Genomic DNA, 23,281 nt, shown 5'->3' on the forward strand with positions numbered 1-23,281 from the left:
GCCCCGAAGCCCGCTGGGAATTGGAGTCCGGGAGGCCCCGGACTACATCTCCCAGAAGGCAGCACGGTTAGGCGCGGAGGTGGGGAAGGTAGCAAACTGGCCGGGCTGAGGAAAAGAATGACTCCAACTCCCAGGAGGCAGAGAGGGCGCCTGACAGCGCAGGCGCACAGAGCGCCCCCGCCAGGTGCGCTGGGAGATGCAGTCCAGCCTCCTCCATTTTGGCCCGGGGCCCTTGGAAAAGAAACAGAAAATTGTAAAGGGGCGTTTGTGAGGGGTGGAAACAGCAAGTTTACCGATTTCCTGAAAATGATTAACATGATAATTAGCAGTGCTTTGTATTTTCTCAAACACTTTCCCATCTACTTTTACCCCTGATTTTCTTACCACTAATTTACAAATAAAGAAGTTAGCCTTAAACCTTAGGAGGGAGAAAAACTCCATATACTAGAAATTTGTATATATTATAGTTATAATAGAGGATTCACGAAGACAGGCACCTTTGTGTATCTTGTTCAAACATCCAGAACAGTGTAAATAAGTGTTGAGTAAATATTTATTTCATGCTAATTATATGCCTATTGAATTTGCCTGCAGTGCAGGAGACTCCGTTTAAATTCCTGGGTCAGGAAGATCCCCTGGAGAAGGGATAGTCTACCCACTCCAGTATTTTTGGGCTTCCCTGGCGGCTCAGACTATAAAGAATCTGCCTGCATTGCAGGAGACCTGGGTCATTCCAGGGTTGGGAAGATCCCCTGGAGAAGGGCATGGCAACCCATTCCAGTATTCTCGCCTGGAGAATCCCCATGGACAGAGGAGCCTGGCGAGTTACAGTCCATGGGATTGCAAAGAGTCGGAGACGACTGAGCAACTAAGCACAAATATGTGCCAGACACTCTGCAGAGAATCCAAGCATTATCCCAAATTTATAAAAGCTAAGGCAGAAATAAATTGAGAATTTTCTCCATGGCAACACAGCCAGAAAGTGATTTAAACTGAAATGTGCTGGACACCAGTGCCTCTACTTTCCTTTAGGTTGCTAGATCGCCTCCCTTTAAACAGTATTTTCCTGTCCATCCTTCTCATAGGTTGTGAGAGCGAACTTTCTAAAATGCAGAGTTTGCTATATTAAGAAACATAACTTCATGAGAGGAACTGCTATTAAGGCCTGATTCCGGCGGCCCTCTTCTTTGAATCTTTTCTCAGTTTATCACTCTTTAACGCAGTCTCTACCTCACTAGATTCTCACAGTTTGTGAGCCTTCCCGACTGCACTAGGAAGGCTGTGGCTAAATCCTCAACTTCTAGCATGGGTCTTGGCACACAGTAAGTCCACATTGCTGCTGCTGCTGCTAAGTCGCTTCAGTCGTGTCCGACTCTGTGCGACCCCATAGACGGCAGCCCACCAGGCTCCCCCGTCCCTGGGACTCTCCAGGCAAAAACACTGGAGCGGGTTGCCATTTCCTTCTCCAATGCATGAAAGTGAAAAGTGAAAGTGAAGTCGCTCAGTCCACATTAACCCTGTGCTAAAGGGAAAAGTTGGAAACCGGACACCAGAGGGCAGGAGGGAAGATCAGTCAGATCTCCCTTGCTTCCTTATAGCTGGCAGTTGAGGAGACCCCGCCTCCTCGCTCGGCTCCTTTAGCCTCGGACCTCTGAAGTGGACTAGGGGCGTGGCCAGGAGGGGCGGGGCCTGCCGAAAAGGCGGGAACTGGGCGAGCCCTGATTGGTCGGCCTTTTGGCGCGCACGGGCAAAGACTGACAGGAGGCGCGAAGCCAGGCTCGCGCTGTGCTGGAAGACTGGGACCTTCCCCAGGCGCGCGTGCGCACGGCCACTTGTACCCTGCCGTTTCCTCTCCAGTCTCGCGCCTAGCACACCTTGGCAGGAACTGGTGGGGGCGTAGCCTGGCCTCAAGCGCGTTACTTTTGCTCTTCTCTTCAGGCCTCAAGCAGGAACCTCACGCCAAAAGGGACTGCGCCCGCCTCACGCCTGGGCACGGAACGTGGTGGCCGAGGCCGGCGTGAGGCTCCGGCACGCGAACAGCCTCCGGGGGCCAGCGCGAGACACTGTCCAATCAGGCTTCCAAGTTTGGGGCTGGCGCAAAACCAGAAGGGGGGTCTCTCGAGGCGGATGCTGGAGGCCAAGGGGAATAGTTCGGGGGCTTGCCGGTCAGACCGGAGCCTGGGGTCCACTCAGGAACGGCATTTCCTGGCCGTGGCCACTCTGGGAGTTTCGGGGGGCGGGAGGGCGGGTGTGCCTTGGGTGCCCAGGCTGTATGCGAGGCGGGACCTGGGCAGCAGAGCCGGGGAGTTTGGATTTGAGGCAGGGCCTAGGTTTGCGGGACCAGGCTCAAGTTTGACGTATGAAGTGTCTGAATAGTGTTGGGGACTTGGGGATCACCGGTTAGGACCTGTAGTCTTGGGATTTGTGTCTGGATAGAACTAGTTTTGGGAAATCTGAAAATCTTGGGTTTTGTCACTGGAACTTTCCTGTTGGAATCAGAGATACTAATGTGGAAATCTAGAAGCCTAGAGTATAATTTGGGGACCTGAGGTCTAATTTTGGAGAATTGAAGTCTCAATATAGATTTAAGGTCTAGAATCTTAATATAGAGTATGAGATGTGAGATTTAGGGTTTGGAGTCCCAGTTTAGAACTTTAAGAACTGCTAAGGCCTGGAGTCCCCGACATTGAGTATGGGGCTGCAGTTTTAGAGTTTGGGTTTTAGATAGAACTCACATGTGAGATCTCAGTTTAGGCTTGGGGGCACAGTTTGGGGGTCTGAAGTGACAGTTTGAGGGTCTAGAGGTCTTCGTTTTCAAATCTGAAGTAAATTTTGAGGGGGTGAGGTTTGCTCTTGGGAGCTTGGGTTTCTTTGTTTAGGGTTTGGGTTCTCAATATTAAGGTTTCTGGTCTGTGTTCTTAATATTAGTATTGGGCTTATATTTGGAGATCAGAAGTTGACAGTTTAGGGGTCTAGAATACCTCAGTATTAGAGTTTAAGGCTTTTAGGTTTAGGAAAGTCTCCTTTTAAGGCTCTAGATCCTCATTTTGGATGTTTAAAATCATACGGTTGCTGTCTTAATATCATAGTTTAAATATCTTAAGCCACAGTTTTCAGGTCCGCTCTCCACCACAGAGTCTGACATCTCATTATTAAGACTAAAGCTCTGAATCAAAGTTTGGAAATCTGCTGCTTTTAGTTTTAGGTCTGGATCATGATTTACAAGCCCAAACTTCCAATTTGAGATTCATGGACTTCAGTTTAGACTTTGGACATTTTCATTTGTTCTATTGGCCTGTGTTTATGGGGACTCAGGACTTTTTTTGGGATCTCTTGAGTGCTCAGAGGAGCACCATGGAGGGAAATGAGGCTGCCTATCATACTGTGCATTCTTCTTGGAATCCCAGAGGTCACTAATAATTCTTTCTTTTCCCCTCTTTGCAGATGTGGGATTCCAGCAAACATGTGTGTTCTCCTGAACAGCCCAGAACCAACTCCCTGAGTCCCAGTGACAGGTAAGGGCTCCCCCTGGCCCACCTCCCTTGCAGCTCTCGCCACTCTGGTAGAATGATAATAACAATAGTGTTTACTGAGCATTTATTAGTTTGCCAGACTTTTTGCTAAGCTTTTTGTTTGTATACTCGTTAATCCTGACAGCAACTCCAGGAGGAAGTAGGTGCAAATATTACTGCCATTTCAAGATGAGAGAACTCTGAAGTAGTTGGCAAAGATCCTCTCTAAGCCCTTGCAGGTTTTGACATTCTGATTTTTTAAAAATGCCCTTCCTTCCTTTCTTTTATTTACGTATTTATTTTGCCATCAAGCCCCTACCAAGTGTCAGGAATCTAATAGAGAGGTTTTCCCAGCAGATTAGGGTTGGATCAGATTTCTCCCTTCCTCCAACATCTGGATAAAGAAGAGAGCCAAAATTCATCTTATCCCTTATTTTCTTCCCCAGTGACTTTTCATCTACCTGTCTCTTCATTTATTAACTCCAAAAATCAGCATCCGCTCTATTTAGGTTCTCTACTTAGGAACTGTGCTCAGAAGGAGCACATGAAGACAATGAAGAATTTCTCTCCTGCTTGCCTATTCTTCCTGGAATTCCAGAGGTCACCAACAGTGCATTCTCTTTCCTCGCTTTTTAGATGTGGAGTCATTGTATTAATAAAGACTCAATTGCAATTAACAGAAACTTAGCTAAAACTGGCTAAGGGATAAATGGGGATTTATTGGATCCTTTAAACAAAAAATTCTGGGGCATCATGCTAGGCTGGTTCCAAGTGAGGGGTTAAATGATATGGCCAGAAATCTGCCTGTCTTGGCTCTGCTGTTGTCTGGGTTGGCTCTCCATTTGTGTGGGCAAAATGGCTCCTAAGCCCCTCCAGATCCATGTTCTGCCAGCCTGACAAGTCTGGCAGAGATTTTCTCCCCAGGATCCATTGACTCTGATTGGTGAAGCCTGTGTTACTACCCAAATCCTCAACCAATCCCTTGACTTCTTGATTAGACTTTGTTTCAGTGCTCCGTAATGGAAGGGAGAAGTCAAGTAATTGGTTCAGGATTTGGGTAGTAACCCAGACTTAGCTAATCAGAGTCAATGGATCCTGGAAAGAGAATCTATGCCAGACTTGTCAGGTTGGCAGGATGTGGACCTGGAGTGACTGAAAGGTCTCTTGCCCTCACAAATGGTGAGCCAACCCAGACAACATCAGAGCCAAGAGTGGAAGGGGAGGTTGGGTTCAGACTCTGTGAACCACATGGACTGAGAGTGGGGGAGGGATTGTAACCCAAAGGAAATTATTACCAGAAAACGGGGATTGGATGTTGGTCAACCAAAAATGACAGTTTTATCAACCATAGTCATCCAATACAATACCTCCACCCTATTCTCCAACATCCCTTATACCTAAATCGTTCCAACAAATGACTGTCTACCTTCTATCTTGAACAAACCTTTCATGAGCACGCCCTTGGTGCTAAACACCTGGACAAGATCACGCTTTCCAGCCAGCTCCATTTTATAAATGAATTATAAACAGGTTTGGAGAGATGAAAGCACTTGTCCAAAATCACACAGCAAGTGGCAGAGCTGGAATTTCAACCAGATCTGTTTGCTTCAAAAACTGAAGTTTAGAATAACCAACTGTTATACTGCTTCTTGGGACTGCCCCTTGCTTTCCCTCATTTTGGGGTGGCTCTTAAATTCTTGCACATGTTAAGCAAATTAGAGTCAGGGCCTTGGATTTCACATAGCTGATATGAGAAATTTGGACTGGCGCTTTTTTTTTTTAAGATTTTTTTGATGTGGATCACTTTTAAAGTCGTTATTGAATTTTTTACAATACTGTTTCTGTTTTATGTTTGGTTTTTTGGCCACAAGACATGTGGGATCTTAGCTCCCTGACTAGGGATTGAACCTGCATCTCCTGCTCTGGAAGTTAAAGTGTTTACCACCAGGGAAGTCCCCTGGACTGGCTCTTGATTAAAGCTCCTTCCAGCTCCTGTAAAATAAAGGAATAGTGAGTGTATTTAGGCTGATTAGCTCAGGGAAAAGGAAACCCAAGAATTAGAGTGATATGCCACTTCAAAGACTGAAAGGCAATCATAAGACAGAATAGCATTCTTTAATTCAACACAGTTTTTTGTTGAGCACCTACTAAGAGCCAGGTATTATTCCAGGAGTTAGGAATATAGCCAAAGCCATATATGACTTTTGTGGGTCGTAGGCAGTTTTGCTTTCTTGGGCTCATTCTTTCATTAAAAACACATTAAAAATTGTCATTTATGACAGCATTGGTATAAAGATGAATGTAATCCAAGTTGAATTATATTAATTTTTTTCTCTTCTGATTTCAAAAGAAAACACTTCATGAGCCCCTAAAATTATCACCAGCCTTAGGCACTGTGCTTACCTGTGCCTAATGGAGAAGTCAGTTCAGGATATAGCAATAAATAAAAGGGACAAAAATCCCTGCTCTTGTGTTTATATTTATAAGGGAGAAAGAAGGAAAGGAAAGAAGAAAGGAAAAGAGAGAGAAAGAAAGAGTTTGGATGCCGATGAATGATGTGAGCATGTGACAAAGAATGTGCCTGTTTAGATCAGGTAGTCAGGAAAGGCCTTTCTGGGGTTGTTACATTTAAGCTAAAGGCTGAATGGCAAGAAATCAGCCATGTGAAAAATCAGGGCAAAGAAACATTCCAGGTGGTGGGGATGGGAAAGGCCCTGAAGGCAGAAATAAACTTGGCAGTTGAGAGAAACAGAAAAAGACCTGTGTGGCTGGAACTGACCTGTTCCCCACAGAATCAGAGGGCAGAGCTGGGATTAGTGAGTGAAAATCATAGAGACTGTGAGGAAGACTTGTCTGAAACCAGAACCATCCAGCAAGGAAAGAAGCCCCCTTGGGAGGGAGTGCCCGATTCCCAGAGGCCTCTGTGAGCACAGCCCCGGGTCACACCTATTCAGGACTGTTGCCCAGGACAGACCAAGATTTTGCAGTTCCTAGTTACCCTTATTCTCCCTCCAAATAAAAAATACATATTTATATGTATTATTCATATATAAATATATATTTATATGTATTATACATATACATATAGATGTTTATATGTATTATTTATATATTTATATATAATTTGTCTGCGCTGGGTCTTAGTTGCAGTGTACGGGATCTTTGATCTTTGTTGCAGCACCCAGGATCTTTTTAATTGGGGCATGTGGGATCTGGGTTCCCTGACGAGGGATGGAAATGGAGCCCCCTGCATTGGAAGGTTGGAGTCTTAGCCACTGGACCACGAGGAAAATCTTCTTATCCTCAGCAAATTATATAGCTGGTTTTGCTTCTAGTTGCCATTTTATGTTGTTTGTGGAACAATTTGATAGATGGATACCTGGCTGTACTGTGGGCTCTAGAAAGAGTTATTGTTTTATAGATTTTTATCCCTGTCACCAATCACATTTCCTGGCACACAGTAAGGGCTTAATAAGCAATTGCTGAATAAATGAGTAAGAATGATTCTTTCAACTTCAGAGTTTGGTTGGGGAGATAAGAGTGCCTCCCACACTGGTCCCTCATGTCCTTGAGGACAGCGAATCGATTTCTCTCCCTTTCCACAGTGTCCAGCACAGGACCTGGCAAAGAGGAGGTATCGAGGGACTTCCCTGGCAGTCCAGTGGTTAAGACTCTTCGCTCCTAATGCAGGGGCAAGGGTTTGATCCCTGGTCAGGGAACTAAGATCCTGCATGCCACACAGCACAGCCAAAAATAAAAGAGGGGGTATCAGTTTGTGGGTCTGAGTAGGAATCAGAAATACATATGTAATCAGTTGGAGCATGTTTGGCTTGATCCTGCTTTCAGTCAGGGAGAAAGACGGGAGGCTTCCTGGGGTGGATGGCAATTGAACCAGGCCCTGAAGGAAGATGAGATAAGGATTGGTGGAGACGAGGTGTTCGGGCTTTCCCAAACAAGTAGCAGGAGTAGTGCCAGAAGTGTGTAATTTGGGAGAGAGACGCCAACATCTTTGTGTCTCCATCTGTCAGGAGAAAGAGGTACAGGTGTGTGTACATGGATATATTATGAATTATGGATTCAGGGATTATATCCTGAAAGTTCTGCATCTGCTCAGGAGTTGACTTCTTTCACGCCCTTATTTATCTGTTCATTTAGCAAATAGGCAGTGAGTTCCCGCAATGTGCCAGACCCTGTTCTAGGTGCCCCCGACTCAGCTCTCAGCCTAGTGCAGGGATCAGAGAAATGCATGAGCTCAGGGTCAGGGGCCCCTTAGCAGAGGTACCTCACCTGTCCTGTGGAGTTGGGGGCTGTTGATGGGAGAGAACGAAAGGTAGTAAGAGATGAGACCAGAATGATCAGGTGGGCCAAGCTGTGGGGGGAGGGGCGGGCATTATAAGCCATGTTAAGGGTTTGATTTTTAATAAAATCAAGGACTTGATTCTTAATAATGGGATGGCATTGAGAGGTTTGAAGTACTTCTTAGGTAACTAAGGTATTCAGTCCTATGGATAACCCTCTGCGCCTTGAAAGAATATCCTCATTCATTTTGCACAGATGAGAAAACCATAGACATTTTTGTGTTTCAGAAAGATCGCTCCAGGGACTTCCCTGGTGGTCCAGTAGCTACAATTCTGTGTTCCCAATGCCAGGGGCCCAGGTTCCATCCTTGGTTAGGGAACTAGATCCCAAGTGCCTCAACGAGAGATTAAAGATCCCATGTGCTGCCACTAAGACCCGGTGTTGCAAAATAAATATTAAAAAAAAGAAAGAATGATCACCCTGACTCTCAGAGAGAGTATGGTTTGGAGGAGGCCAGATGGGAGGCTGGGAGAACTATGAGGATGTCAACACATGGACTAGAGTAGAGGTGAGGGGATGGAGAGAAGGGATTGGAGGAGGAATGGGCAAAATTTGGTGACTGGGAGTTCCCTGGGGGTCCATTGGCTAAGACTCTATGCTTCCACTGCAAGAGGCATGGGTTCAATCCCTGGTCAGGGAACTAAGCTTCTCTGAGATGGGAAACACTGAAACAGGTGGATTGGGGGGTGGTGTCAGATACCAAATTCCATTTGGGATGTCCTAACCAAAACCGGCTCTTGTCCCAAAACAGGAAGCAGAGGAAAAACCACACCAGCAAACTGCAAGAGCTGGCATTGATGCTGCCAGTGACCCTGAAGACTGGTACCAAGAAGCTCACCAAGGTAAAGGGGCTGAAGGAGAGGAGGTGAATTTGGGAGGCAGATCTGAACATTTCAGCAATTGGGCTGACCTCCCTTGTCCTGGGAAATCTAGACAGACACACAAACCCAGTGACAGCACTGAGATGGCAAGAGTCCTGCTCTGAGTGGGAATTTCTGGGAGTCTGTGATCCCATGACCAGAAGTCTGAGGAATTCTTTCCTGCAAAGGAGGCAGGGGGAGGGACCTCTCTGGTGATCCAATGGTTGAGAATCTGAATTCCCAATGCAGGGGGCACAGGTTTGATCCCTGGTTAGGGAAGATCCCACATGCCATGTGGCATGGCGACAAAAAAAAAAAAAAAAAAAAAAAGAAGGCGGGAGGAATTGACAGAGGAAAAAAATAGGCAAGGCACCAGGTCCAGGTCATCTCCCTGGGAGTCAAGACAGTCTGGATCTGAGCCCTCCAGCTCCGCACCTGCAGAACTCTGGGAAGCTCACTCAGATTATCAGCCTTTCAAGCCTCAGATTTCTCAGCTATAAATCAAGGAAAAATGACTACTCCTACTCAGAGATATTGTGAGACCAAAAAGACCCGATAGCCGTTACAGGGCCTGAATAAATGTCGGTTCCCTTTCTGACAGCCTTCTTTTGTGACTTCATTGGGATGATTTCCGAATTTGGTTCTTCTCAGAGGTTGCAGGAGAGCATCTGTTTCCTCCCCCTTTGCCAATTTCTGCACATGTGCGAGCTCAGTCACTTCAGTCGTGTCCGACTCTTTACAACCCCATGGACTGTAACCCGCCAGGCTCCTCTGTCCATGGGATTCTCCAGGCAAGAATATTGGAGTGGGTTGCCATGCCCTCCTCCAGGGGATCTTCCTGACCCAGGGATCGAACCCAAGTCTCCTGAGTCTCTTGCATTGCAGGCAAGTTCTTTACCTCTGAGACACTGGGGAAGCCTTGTCAGTTTCTAGAGGCAACGTATGGTTTTTGGCTCATGGCCTTTTCAAAGCTAGAAGCATAACAGCTTCTGGTCTCACCTCTATCTCTGCTTTGGTCAGCAGTTTGCTCTCTCTGCCTTTGGCCCTCCTGCCTCCCGCTTATAAGGATGCTTGTGATTGCATTGGGCACACTCAGATAAGCCAGAATCAAGAATCATCTCCCTATCTCAAGATCCTTAATCACATCTGCAAAGGCCCCTTTGTCATATAAGGCAACACATGCATATGTTCCGGGGAGCAGGCCATGGACACCTTTGGGGGAGGCATTATACAGACCACCACAGTGCTCAAAATTAGCTGAGAAATTTTGCCCTCTTGCCCACTGGAGAATTTGGTGTGCATGGGCTCTTATAGTTCTTGGCAGGGAGGGTGGAGATGGCTGAGACAATCCCTGCACTGGAGGAATGACAGTCAAGTCAGGGCACAGGCAGCAGCATTTCATCACGAGCAGAGGACCACATCCCCATGGTAGAATCCTCTCCAGGTCTCAGTCCACTGTCCCCTCTCTTTTCGTGGCTGCACTGTGCAGCTTTCTAGATCTTAGTTCCCTATCTAGGGACTGAATCTGGGCCCTCAGCAGTGAAAGCACAAAGTCCTAACCACGGGACCACCAGGGAGTTCCCTCAGCTGTCTTAAGGATCCCACTCCTTTCCCGTTTTCAGTTCAGTTCAGTTCAGTTCAGTCGCTCAGTTGTGTCCGACTCTTTGTGACCCCATGAGTCGCAGCATGCCAGGCCTCCCTGTCCATCATCAACTCCCGGAGTTCACTCAGACTCAACGGCCATCGAGTCAGTGATGCCATCCAGCCATCTCATCCTCTGTTGTCCCCTTCTCCTCCTGCCCCCAATCCCTCCCAGCATCTTTCGCATGAGGTGGCCAAAGTACTGGAGTTTCAGCTTTAGCATCATTCCTTCCAAAGAAATCCCAGGGCTGATCTCCTTCAGAATGGACTGGTTGGATCTCCTTGCAGTCCAAGGGACTCTCAAGAGTCTTCTCCAACACCACAGTTGAAAAGCATCAGTTCTTCAGTGCTCAGCCTTCTTCACAGTCCAACTCTCACATCCATATATGACCACAGGAAAAACCATAGCCTTGACTAGACGGACCTTCCTCTCTTAAATTAAGTCCTGGGCCTCCTGCTTTACATATGACCTTCATCCCAGTCAGTCCTCAGTCTCAGTCATCAACTAAGCATTTATTGGTCAACGAATGTATCAGGCTCTATGCTGGGCAATTTCACACACTCAAGTTTATTTCATCCTAATGATACTCCTCTGAACCTGAATGAATACCCTTGTGCCCATTGCACAGATGAGAAAACTGAGGCTCTAAGGAGGTAAAATGACCTGCTCCCAGTGCACAGCCAGTAAGTGGCAGGTTGGAGCCAGGACCTAAGCTAATAGACTTTGGGCTGTGTGCGGTGTGGCCACACATTGTGTGGTGTGCGTGCTTGGTTGCTAAGCAGTGTCTGACTCTTTTCGAGCCCATGGACTATAGCCTGCCAAGCTCCTCTGTCCCTGGGATTTCCCTCAGGCAAGAATACTGGAGTGGGTTGCCATTTCCTTCTCCTGGGAATCTTCCTGATCCAGGGATTGAACCCGCATTGGCAGGTGGATTCTTTACCTGCTGATTCTTTACCCACTGAGCCACCTGGGCATCAATAGCCATTAATCCTTAAGTAAATTATAACTCCCTCTGTGTATCAGGTTCCCTGGTGGCTCAGACGGTAAAGAATCCACCTGCAGTGCAAGAGATCTGTGTTCAGTCCCTTGGTCAGAAAGATTCCCTAGAGAACGAAATGGCTCCCCACTCCAATATTCTTGCCTGGAGAATTCCATGGGCAAAGGAGCCTGGTGGGCTACAGTCCACGGACTTGAAAAGAGTCAGACACTACTGAGTGACTATTTTTTTTCCCATGGATCAGATTAAACATGTTTAGTGACTATCTGTATTACATTTTATGGAAAAGTTTCACGTATGTCCCTCTTGAGACCATGCTTCCTCTTTTTAAACTAATTTTTATTGGAGTATAGTTGATTTACAGTGTTATGTTGGTTTCTGCTGTATAGCAAAGTGAATCAGTCATACATATACATATATCCACTCTTTTTTAGGTTCTTTTCCCATATAGGTCATTACAGAGTATTAAGCAGAGTTCCTGGTGCTAAGTTTCCTTGTTAGTTATCTATTTTATATATAGCAGTGTGTATATGTCAATCCCAGTCTCTCAATTTATCCCCCACTCCCGAGACCATGTTTCCTGATGTGGGGTTTGGAAGATTCCTGCTGACAGTTTTGTTGTTATTCTAGGGATCTATTTCAATCAAAAAAAAAAGCTATAGGTATTCTTTCCTCACCTCCTTACCAGGCTAACTCCTTACACTCTTCAGTTTATTTTTTTTTTTATTTCAATATTTTTAATTTTTTAGCCACACCGCACGACATATAGAATCTTAGTTCCCCAACCAGGGATTGAACTTGAGCCCCCTGACCTGGAAGCACAGAGTTTTAACCACTGGACCGCCAGGGAATTCCCCACTATTCAGTTTCAATGCTGCCACTTGAGAGAGGCCTTTTTGGACACCCAAGCCTAATTGCATCATGCTCTTTTATTCCTAATGCTTATCACACAGTCAATAATTTTATGTGAATTATGAGTTTATTAAGGTCTGCTGCCCTCCCTATATTGTAAGTTCTGTGAAGGCAAAAAAAAAGTTTGTGTAGTTCACCCTCCTTGTGGCTTACTGGTTGGTATCTTTTTTAGCTTAGTATCTCCAGTGTCAACTCAGCCTCGACTTAGTGGCTGGATGGGGGATGCCTGCTGGTGCTATGGGGAAAGAGTCATTCCCTCAGTGATAATGGGCTCCATCACTTCTCCGTTCTCTGTGCTCAGGATCCAGAAATCCATCAGCTACATTCTCTTACTCTCAACGGGTTCAAGGTCAATGGGAGAGAATGACACATCAATGGATAATTATAAAACAGTGTGGCAAGTGCCTTGGTGGAAACAGGCCCAGGAGTGCTGAGGAGGGACATCTAAACAGCCTAGGTGTGGGGTCAGGAGGTCAGGAAAGCTTCTGGAAGGCGGGGAGTGCTGTGCCGAGGCTCAAAGAAAGAAGCCAGGGAGGAGAGGGGGACTGTGCACGTGCCTAAGGGCCAGGGGCAGGAAGCCCAGCAGCATGTGCCCCCAAAACCGCACTGGGAGGCAGGCAGGCCTGGCTTCACACCCCAGCTCGGCCACGCCTTCTCTGTAACCCAGCCATCCCTTCAGCGCTCTGGGCCTGTCTTCAGAGCTGTAACCGTTGGCTCCCTGGGCCACGGTGAGGACTGAAGGGCACAACAGGAACCTCTCTGCCCATGGTGGGTGGATTGCTGGGATGGGGCCCCAGGGGTCCTGGAGCCTGACTGTCCCTGGTCCCCAGCAGCCTCACGTGATCTTGAGTGCCTGCTCAACCCCGTCTTTCTTTTGGGAGCAGAAGGAGGTTCTCTTGCACGTCCTGCAGTACATTCACTACCTACAGAGCAGCATCAATGTGACCAAGGCCTTGCTCCAACTCCACACCAACCATGGGCATGGCGGGCTCAGGGGTAAGTAAGCTCAGCCGACGTTCCCAGTGCCTGCTATATCCAGGCTGTAGGGGACGCTGAAGTGACCTAAATGGTTCCCATCCTCCCCGGATCTCACAGCCTGGCGTGAGTCCAAGATGCTGTGACCCCAGAGGAGTGTGTCTTGGGAAGCCTGTGGAGGGAGGGCCTTTAGAGCGGGCCTTCAAGGACAGAGGGGCACCATGCCAGGCAAACAAGAAACAATGTGAGCAGGAGCCCGCAGGCACAAGAAGACACAAATGGAAAGTCTGGGGACAGGTGAGCCATCGGGTGTGACTGGAGGGGCCGTGCAGCACCCAGATGACGTGCACAGACTCCAGAGCCAGGTCCAGACTCAGACATATGTGTCTCATGACCTAAACTGCTCTGTGCCTCAGTTCCCTCATCTGCAAAATGGACCAGTACGAGTACTTCCTTTATGTTTGTTGTGAGAATTAAATGAGTTAATACACGCAAGGAGTGTTGTCACACAGTGCCTGGAACATGCCAGTCGTCCCACATTGTATGTGCTGGGTGGTGTTGTTACTGGTGTGAGAAATACCCTGGCAAGAAGGGTAGGAGGTGAGGCAGAGATGAGATTCTGAAGGGCCTCGAGAGCCTGGCTCGGGAGGGAGATAGAGAGGATGAAAACGACGGAAGGACTGTAAGCCAGAGGAAAACCACCGTCAGAGTGGCTGTTTAGGAAGAGGTCCCTGACATCTAGCGTGGGGGTCATTAAGTAAGAAACGAGTCAGGGAGACCAGCGGAGACACTTCTAGGCGGGACCTGGGCAGGAGACCGCAAGCAAATGCAGCGCCATGGCTGAGAGTGTGGGCTGAAGAGGGTCAATTTTGGAGATGTTCACGAGGAAGAATTGCGAGGCCTGGGGGAGAGGCCGCGGGCCACCCACCGTCTTGAGGAGGTAGGAAGAGGGGTTGGTTTGGGAGGGGAAGATGGGTAAGCATTTGGGAAGCACTGAGTCAGTCTTCTGTCTGGGCCGAGGCCCGGAATGGACCTGCAGATACCTGAGTTTTCACCTGTACTTCTGCCACCTGGCTGTGGAACCTCAGACAAGTCCCATCTCCTCCCGGGACCTCAGTTTCCACTTTTACAAAGTCTGTCTGGAGACTGCAGCAGCCTCCCTCCCCCTGTCCAGTGGGAAGCATTGTCCAGAGGCAGGACTCAGGCTGGACGAAGGTGAGGCCGTCTGACCTGCCTCCTTCTCCATCCTCTGCAGGGCTGGGTTGGAACCCTGCTGCAGGCCCCGCAAAGCAGAGACTCTCCACCCCATCCAGCTCCCCACACTCTCAGAAGTCCCGTCTTTGGGGAGCATGCCGGAAACCTCGGAAGAAAAAGCCTACCCGAGCATCAGGTACAAGTCTGCAGCAGAACAGGTAGCAGGAGTCCCACAGGAATGGGGCTCCTTCTCCAGGGTCGTCGCCACTCCAGGGAGGCCGCGTCAGCAGTCCTGAGCCTGGACCAGGCTCTAGATTCAGACGTGCCTCAGTTCAACTCCTCTTCCTAGCTCTGAGGCCTGGAGTGGGGGTGGGAGGGCCACTCTCATCCTCTGAGCCTCCGTTTCCTGGTCTGGATATTGGAGTGCCTGCCACAGGGTGGGCCTCAGGATTAGGAGCCCATGTCCACACCTCTCAGCAGTGCTTAAGTGGCGGGGCGTGTGGCCAGTGCCCAGCAAATGGAATCTGCTGTCAGCATTCATCATCCCTCTGTCCTGTCATCCATCCCTAGGCCAGGGCAGCAGGGCGCATGGGTGATGGAAAGACCCCAGTGTGGGAGGCGAGGGTCCCAAGTCCCACCTCAGCCATGCTACTGACTCACTACCTGTCTCTTCCCCCTTTTGAGCTCCATTTTCCATGTCTTTAAAAAGGGAGTTTGGGACTTCCCTGGTGTTCCAGAGGTTAAGATTCCGCTTTCAATTCAGAGGGCACTGGTTCAATCCCTGGTTGAGGAACTAAGATCCTGCATGCCACATGACCTAGCTTTGAAAAAAAGTTGGAGCGGGGAGTTGGACCTAATCAATGATTTCCAGCCCTGGCTGCACATCTGAATCACTGGGATGCTTTCCCTGCCTGTGCCTCACACCCAGAACGCTGGGCTTCAGTGATCTGGGTGGAACTTGGGCATCAGTATTGTTCAGAGTTCTCAAAATGATTCTAACACGTGGGCAGAGGAAGGGGCTATCCGACTAGATGGTCTTTAATTGAGGATCTGGGCTTACCTGAGAAGGACTGAGTGACCCGGCCAGGCAAAGCTTTGAAGCAGGTCATTGGGACCAGAGCAGAGTGTCTCCACCCCAACCCCAACCACCTTCTGGAGACAGTGCCCCCTGCCCTGTCTGATGCCATCTCTCTCCTCTCCCAGAACGCCAGACCCGGGCCCAGAACCCTCGTCGCTGTCTGGCCCTGGAGAAGCCTGAGAAGCTGGAGACCCCATCTCCAGACCAAAAAGGAGGAAATGTGGTGGGGACCACCACCCCTCCAAGATGCTGGGACTCCTGCAGTCTACCCAGGGCTGAGGAATCCTCATTTCAAGGTGACAGGAAGGGAGGAAGACGCCAGCTGACATTGCTGGATGTGGCTGAGAACAGCGCCCACTGTGACATCTCAAGTTGGTCTCTTTCCTCTCCACTGACTTAGCCAGTCATTTACACACCACTGATCAGGCACCTCCCAGCGTCCTGGACACAGTCCTAGGAGCCAGGGATTGGACCATGGACAAGAGAGGTGCCGTCTCTTGGCCTCGTTCCCAGTTTCCTCTTCCCTTCAGTCTCGGCTGTGGGTGTAAGGCCAGGGACAGGTTCAGTGCAGCCCTCACGTGAGGGCTGCAGTTCACAGAACTGGGGGCAAGAGCTGGGCCTCCTCCTGAGCCTCCCTTCCCTTGAAGCAGCCAGACAAATGCTCCTGTGAGCCAGCTTCAAAGGTGTGACACCCCTAGCAGACACAGGCACGACTGGAAGGCAAGGCCTCGGGGTCATCCTCTTCCTCTGCCCATTCATTCAGCCCTTCCTCCCAGACCCTATCCTCTGGGCCAGGCCACGGGCATGGTGCTAGTGACTGTCGGGTGATCCCATACGCTCACTTCCTGGGGTCACCCATGAGTGGTGGGTGTTCCAGATCGTCTGCTAATCTTGTGACCTTGGACAAGTTTCTTTAGAGCTCAGTGCGTCCATTTACTGAACTGTAAATGGGTATTGGACTTCCCTGGTGGCTCAGACAGTAAAGCGTCTGCCTACAATGCAGGAGACCCGGTTTCAATCCCTGGGTGGGGAAGATCCCCTGGAGAAGGAAATGGCAACCCACTCCAGTATTCTTGCCTGGAAAATCCCATGGACAGAGGAGTCTGGTAGGCTACAGTCCATGGGGTCGCAAAGAGTCGGACACGACTGAGCGACTTCACTTTCACTTTCAAATGGGTATTATAATAACCATATCCTTTGGCAAAGGGGTGCTGAGTAGTATGTAAAATGATTAAAACTGTGCTGGCATGGTAAGTACTATACACTTGTTTGCTACCATCATCTTCATCATCATTATTGCACTTAAATATTTTATCTTCTTTAGAGCTTCTAATAGAGATGTAGGATTCCAGAAACCTGGGGGTGATTCAGGGTACCCTGTGGCTCAGATGGTAAAGAATCTACCTGCAATGCAGGAGAGTTTGATCCCTGGATTGGGAAGATCCTCTGGAGGAGGGAATGGCAACCCACTTCAGTATTCCTGCCTGGAGAATTCCAGACAGAGAAGCCTTGCAGGCTACAGTCCATAGGGTCACAAAGAGTTGGACACAACTGAGCTACTAACACCTTCACTTTCAAACCTAATTCAGAGTCCCCGCCCCCAGCCTGAGGTTTTGGCTGGAGTGGGAGGAGGCAGAAGGCTGTGGGAGACCCAGGCACCTCTCCATGTCCCTGTGAGCCCTGGCATCTGGCCCCATCACAGGAGTGACCATCCCAACTTGCCCCCGTAGGCTGCTGTGTCAAATATGATACTCAGGATTCGGGGTCTTATCCTGCTTTTGAGGCCCAGCAAGGGGTCGAGATGATCCATTTTCTCAACAAGACCCAGCCTGGTCCCAGGTAAGGGAAGCTCAGGAGATATGAGTTGGGGAGCTGACGTGTTCCAGGGGAATGGTTAAGACCTGGGGAGAAATGGGGTCAATTTCCACCCTCTGCTGGTATCCGGGGTGACCACCTCTGACGGCCTAGCTTTGCACAAGGCACTGGGAGCCCAAGGGAAAGCCCTGCTTCCTGTGTGCTGACCAGGGCCACAGCCCCTCCCTGGCCTCCTGTCCTACCCTTCTAGCCTGTCAGCACCAGTCACCTGTGTGGCTTTTTTAACAGAGTCCTTGATCATGTTGGGTTTTGGCTTTAGGCTGCTCCCTCTTATTGAGTAGAGCCCAGATATCTTAATTTGCATTTGAGACCCTCTCTTGCCCCAGCTCATCTTGCCAGCCCCTCCCCGTGAATCTTATCCTTACCACTAAATATTCACCACTTTGGAAGGAGCCCCACCCGTGTCCCACCGGGCTTCTCATCCTTGGTTCCCTCTTCCTCGAAGCCTGTTCCCCTCGTCCATCTGGAAGAAACTACCCATCCTTCTACCTATCGTAGCTCAGCATGGTTCTGTGTCCTGCCCTGCCCGCCTTCTCTCTTCCTCCTCAAACCCCTCTCACTACTCTGCCCCCTGTGTCATCAGCTCTGATGACAGCTGGCCTCTCATCTCAAGCCCTGAAGGTCCCTAAGGGCAGGCACCTCAACTGACTAAGGTTTCTGCCCCAGCATTCCCCCAGCGGCAGGCACAGAACCATCCCCGTCTTACTCCACAGTGGGCAACACTGAGACACCCAGAGGGGAAGGGCTCACTCTGTGTGCCACAGTATTTCCAGCCAGGGCTCCAGGTCTGCCTCGTGAATTCCACCTCTTGCAGGCAGAAGCTGGTGTTCTATGATTCTGGCGAGGAGGTGGGCAAGGAGTCCCCAAATGCTGACCCTTGGATTCCTGCCTGGACTGCAGAGGGCAGCCCCCAAGGTGACTGAAGCTCTGTCTCTCCCCCTTGTAGGCAGGTGTGGGGCCTTCTTGGTACCTTCTTCTGAGGATGGCCGGGGAAGCGGGAGAGGGATGGATGTCCACTAGACATGGACACACAGTGTACTTGTTGTCCCTAGCCATTGGTTGCCATGGCGGATGTTGCTAATCAATCCTAACTCTTTCTCTTGATCCCAGAAACTACTTCAGAATCTTTCTTAACACGGAGCTCCAGCTAGCTCATATCGGTCTGTTGGATCTAGCACAACATCATATACATATATAGGCACCCCACTCCAGTGCTCTTGCCCGCAAAACCCTATGGACGGAGGAGCCTGGTGGGCTGCAGTCCATGGGGTTGCTAAGAGTCGGACACGACTGAGCTACTTCACTTTGATTTTTCACTTTCATGCATTGGAGAAGGAAATGGCAACCCACTCCAGTGTTCTTGCCTGGAGGGTCCCAGTGACGGGGGAGTCTGGTGGGCTTCCGTCTATGGGGTTGCACAGAGTCGGACACGACTTAAGCAACTTAGCATAGCATGCTATCCCTAACATAATCCTGGGCTTCCCTGGTGGCTTGGTGGGAAAGAACATGCCTGCCAAGCAGGAGAGGTGGGTTTGATCCCTGTGCTGGGAAGATTCCCCTTGAGAAGGAAATGGGCAACCTGTTCCAGTATTCTTGCCTGGATAATCCCATGGACAGAGGAACCTGGCGGGCTACAGTCCATGGGGTCGCAAAGAGCCAGACACGACTTAGTGACTAAACCACCACCACCACCACCATGAATCCAGGCACCGCGCCTCTTAATTTCCTCTTCTAAGCACTCACACTGAGGAACTGACAGTCATCTTTCCCCAGTGTGGGGCACCATCTCCTCAAAGCCAGCCGTTGTGTTCTGGGAAAGGGCAACGCCTGACACACCCTCAAGCCTGACATTTCCTTTTCAGAGAGCCCACTGGCCTTGGGGCCTCCCCAGATTACCAACCTGTTGGAGACAGACCCCCTGAAGGAGATCCTAGGGCTCAGCCCCTCCCTCTTCAGCTCCCCAGGGAAATTGCTGCCTGAACAGATCTTGGAGGATGGCAATGAATACCTGACCCAAGGTGAGCACCCAGGGCTGGACCTGAGGTTTGGTTCACTGAGAAGGAAAAAACCCGCAGTGATGCCCACCAAGTATGTAGCCCTTTGCTGGGCAGCACTGGATACCCAGGGGTGAATCCTCTCAGGACAAATCCCATCCCGTCCCTGGAGCCCACAGCCTGGTGAGGAGTTGCTCCAGGCCAGCCTGGTGTGGGGAAGGCTCCAGGACCCTTAGTAGGGACCTACTCACTCTGCCCAGGCTGGAGGTCCCCCACAGGAGCTGGACTGTGAGCTGGACTTGGACTTTGGCAGTAGATCCCAAAGCACAAAGCCAGAGAAGGGCACTCCAGCTATGGGGACAGCAGGACAGCAGCCCGGTGCCCCGAGAGAGGCGTTTCTGTCCCAGCCACCCTTCTGGTCTCCCTCTCTGTCCCCGACAGCTCTCTTTGAGGAAATATTGTTAGATTCTGCACCTTCACCTTCTGCCTGCATCCTCGAGGAACCACAGAAGAAGGTAGGTGTCTGCCCACACACCAGTCACACACCCGTCCATCCTTCCCACCTGCTGATTCACTCATCCGTCCTCTCGACCTTTCTGTCACCCCCACCCCTCAACTCAGCTGTCTGTCCATCATGCTTCTCCTGGTCCTTCCAGAGACTCACCCTTCCATCTGTGCCCTAACCTATCTGCTGGCCACCAGTAGCCCTGCTCTATGCTGGGCCCTTGGAATGAACCACCTGTAAAGAATAAAAGCTAAAAGCTGCCAGGTGCCCAGAAAAGACCCCACATAATCTTAGGACTGTTCTATGAGGCAGACTCTCTTGTGACCCCATTTAACCAGGGAGGAAAGTAAAAACAGCAGGTGACCCCTGGGATCCTTGGTGCAAAAGACCCTCCCTCCCAGGCCCCAGAGCTGACTTCCGCAGCACCGTCTGCTCCAGCAGCTCAACCTCTGACTGACAAGAGGCGCAGCCTGGCTCTGGTCCCCAAAAGGTTCTCCCTCCATGTGTGGGAAGGTGGCCCCTGCTTTAACGAGTAGCTGATTTCACAGTAGAAACAAAGATAGACAGCCTTAGTGGAGCTCTTGTAAACACTGGCCTGGCCTGGCAGGGGATGCATGGTGACACCATCGTGGATGAAACTGACGCTCAGAGGAGTTAAAACTTGCCTAGGTTGTGCCAGCTCCCTCACAGGGGAATTGAGAGGGAGTGCCCCGGAATAGGAGGCAGAAGCCCCCAGTCCACCTCTTCCCGGACCCGCTGTGGGAACTAGGGAACCTTTGCTTGAACTTCTGAGGCGGTGTCTGGACGAGGCTGTTTTGAACCTGAGCTGTTTCCGATGCTCGTGTGACATCCCAGGAAAGCTGCGAGTGGGGGCCATGAAGGGACACCACTGCCCCCCTCTGTCCCTCTCCTCCCATCTTTCTCCTTCATGCCCCAGGACATGCCCCCTGAGGTCCCCAAAGACCCCCCTGACTCCCACGACCTGGGCCAGTCCTCGGTCTCGCTGGACCACTGCTACCTCTCGCTGAGTGAAAACAGCAAGGTGCCGTCCAGCCCCAGCTCGGAGGACATGGACACAGACTCGGTGTGGAGGCAGCAGGAGGTGAGGGAGACGGACAGCCATCGGCCGGGTCAGTCCAGGCCTCCTGCCCGCCCTCACCTACGCCCCCTCACCTCTCTGTGCCCCCGCCAGGACACTCAGGCTGACTTCGAGGGCCTGCAGTCCTCCAGCGAAGACGGGGACTACACGTGGACCCCTACCCGGCGGGTCTCGCCTCTGCCCATGGCCGGGAGGAAGGCCAGGAAGGGCCGGGCCAGCCGGCGTCCCTCCAAGTCCAAGGAGAGCAAGAAAGCCCCTGGCACCCCGCAGATGAAGAAGAAGTGTGTCAACGGCTTCATCATGTTCTGCAGGATGAACCGGAAGCAGTACATCCGGTGGGTGGGCGTCCTCTTCGACCCTGACAGGGGTCCTGCCTCACTGTCCATCCACTCCCAGGGCTAGGCCGCCCTCTGCTGCTGACACGCTCGCCCCCGCCTCCCCTGGCTCCGTGCGTTGTGGGCAGTGAAACTCGCCTCAGACTTATGAAAAAGAGGAAATTAATTGGCTAATATTAACTTATATAATCGATATAACTGATTAATATAATTAGTTAATTACTATAATCTGAAAAAAGAGGCTCCACCTTCAGCCGTGGCTGGTCCTGGGACTCCCATGATGCTCTTGGATCTTCACCCCCTTCTGGACTCCACGTTCCTCCCTGCTGAGCCGGGTCGGGAGCGGGCTCACCCCTACCTAGGAGCTTCAGGCTCATGTCCTGTCTCCCACCCCAGCAACCCTGTGGGAAGACAGCTCCTCATTTCTAAGGTTTCAAGCAGAAGTTCTTGGAGCTGAACTTGATGGGATCTGTCAAGCGCCCAACCCTGAACAATCATTGCCAGCCTGCAGCCGGGGGTAGGGGTGGGGGAGGCCCCTCGCGCCTCAGCGGGGAAGAGCTGGTGCTCCTGAGCTGCAGATGCAGACCCTGGGACACCGGGTGGCCCCTCTCCAGCCACCCTTTAGTCCAGCTCCCTCCTCTGTCACCTCTATTCCGGAGGGCATGAAAAGGGAACCCTTTCGGGCAACATGGGAAGATCTGAGTTCTCAGATAGGAAAGTCAAGGCTCTGGGAGGGCCAGGGCCCCTTGTGTGGTTGCCCCTTGCCCGAGCCAGGCAGGAGTGCAGGCACCTCCTCACCTCCTCCCTGCTCCTGCCACAGAGCCTGCCCTGGGACCGCATCCACGGCCGCCACCAAGGAGCTGGCCCAACTCTGGCGGGTAATGACCCTGCAGGAGCGAAAACCATACTGGTGAGAAGCCCCTGCCCAGAGGCATGGGTGGTGGACGCTAGGGCCCTCCCTGCTCCCCTGAAAATCATCAAAGCCTTGAGCTTCGTGATGTTGGAAACAGGGTGGGAGTCTCCTCAGGTGGGAGATCTGGGTGTCTCCAAAGTTTATGGAAGAGCTGGGGGACAGAAGCAGAGGGGTGCTCTACGCCTGCCTGGAACTTAGAGGGGCAAATAGCTGAATTCTCGATTTGGACCCCCTTGGCCCTAAACTTCCTTTGTGCTCTCTGCTTCAGGGAGTTTCTCAGAGCAGGAAACTGAGTCTTAACTCCCTGTCGCTTGGGCTCCTCCTCTCCCCGTCTCGACGCCCCATCCCTCCTGAAACCCCTCTTCTCTACCAACTTCAAATTGCTGCCACCTGCCCAGTCTTCAGTTGCACCCACCTCTGGAAAAACAAGCGCATGCGCAGATCTTAACAGGTCTCCAAGGAGCTAGCGCTTTCCTGGTGGAGCCGAATAAAGCCCTGGCCATCCCCAGCCCAGGCCCTGGTCACTACTGAGCCCAGAGCACTGGGGCTGGGATGGAGGTGAGACGGAGGAAACCCACCCATCCTACCACCTCTCCCCCAGCACCAAGGCGCGCAGGTTCAGTCGCCAGCACAACCGGATCGTGAAGCAGGACAGCTCCAGCAGTGAGGACGAGAACTGGGAGACCCCCAAACCCTTCTACCAGCTGCTGGCCGAGAAGGCCCGAGGCTCCCCAGACCCAGTCTCTCCGGAGTTTCAGCAAGGGTGAGGGTGCCGCACCCTCCCTCGGGCCCTGCTGTTGTTGAAACCAGGAGCCCGTGATGGTTTCCTGGGCCTCACCCCCGCTAGTGCAGGCCCCCCAGGTTGGCAGGTGGTATTATTTATTGATCCTGATGCTTTGTGTTTGCCTTGTATGGGGCAGTCTGAACTTCTGCCCCAAGGTTGGCAAGCCTCTCACAGCCCCCGTCTACTCTGGGTGGGGGAATCAGAGAAGCTACAGAGAGGGTGGAAGGAGCCCCCTCCCACCCGAATG

The 23,281-nt window shown here is 50.9% G+C and overlaps 1 protein-coding gene across 1 annotated transcript; it reads left to right on the top strand.

Annotated features, from left to right (window-relative positions):
• Positions 1-3,444: 3,444 nt before the first annotated feature.
• Positions 3,445-23,017, top strand: MEIOSIN (meiosis initiator). The gene is made up of 14 exons (XM_052656808.1): positions 3,445-3,515; positions 7,086-7,146; positions 8,546-8,713; positions 13,167-13,278; positions 14,513-14,647; positions 15,655-15,900; positions 17,260-17,368; positions 18,219-18,319; positions 19,267-19,422; positions 19,840-19,913; positions 20,841-21,005; positions 21,096-21,337; positions 22,158-22,247; positions 22,852-23,017. Exons 1-14 carry the CDS (start codon positions 3,445-3,447, stop codon positions 23,015-23,017), a joined length of 1,896 nt encoding a protein of 631 aa, XP_052512768.1.
• Positions 23,018-23,281: the final 264 nt, after the last annotated feature.

Source organism: Budorcas taxicolor, chromosome 18 (genome assembly GCF_023091745.1).
Source record: "Budorcas taxicolor isolate Tak-1 chromosome 18, Takin1.1, whole genome shotgun sequence".
Classification (NCBI taxonomy): Eukaryota; Metazoa; Chordata; class Mammalia; order Artiodactyla; family Bovidae; genus Budorcas; species Budorcas taxicolor.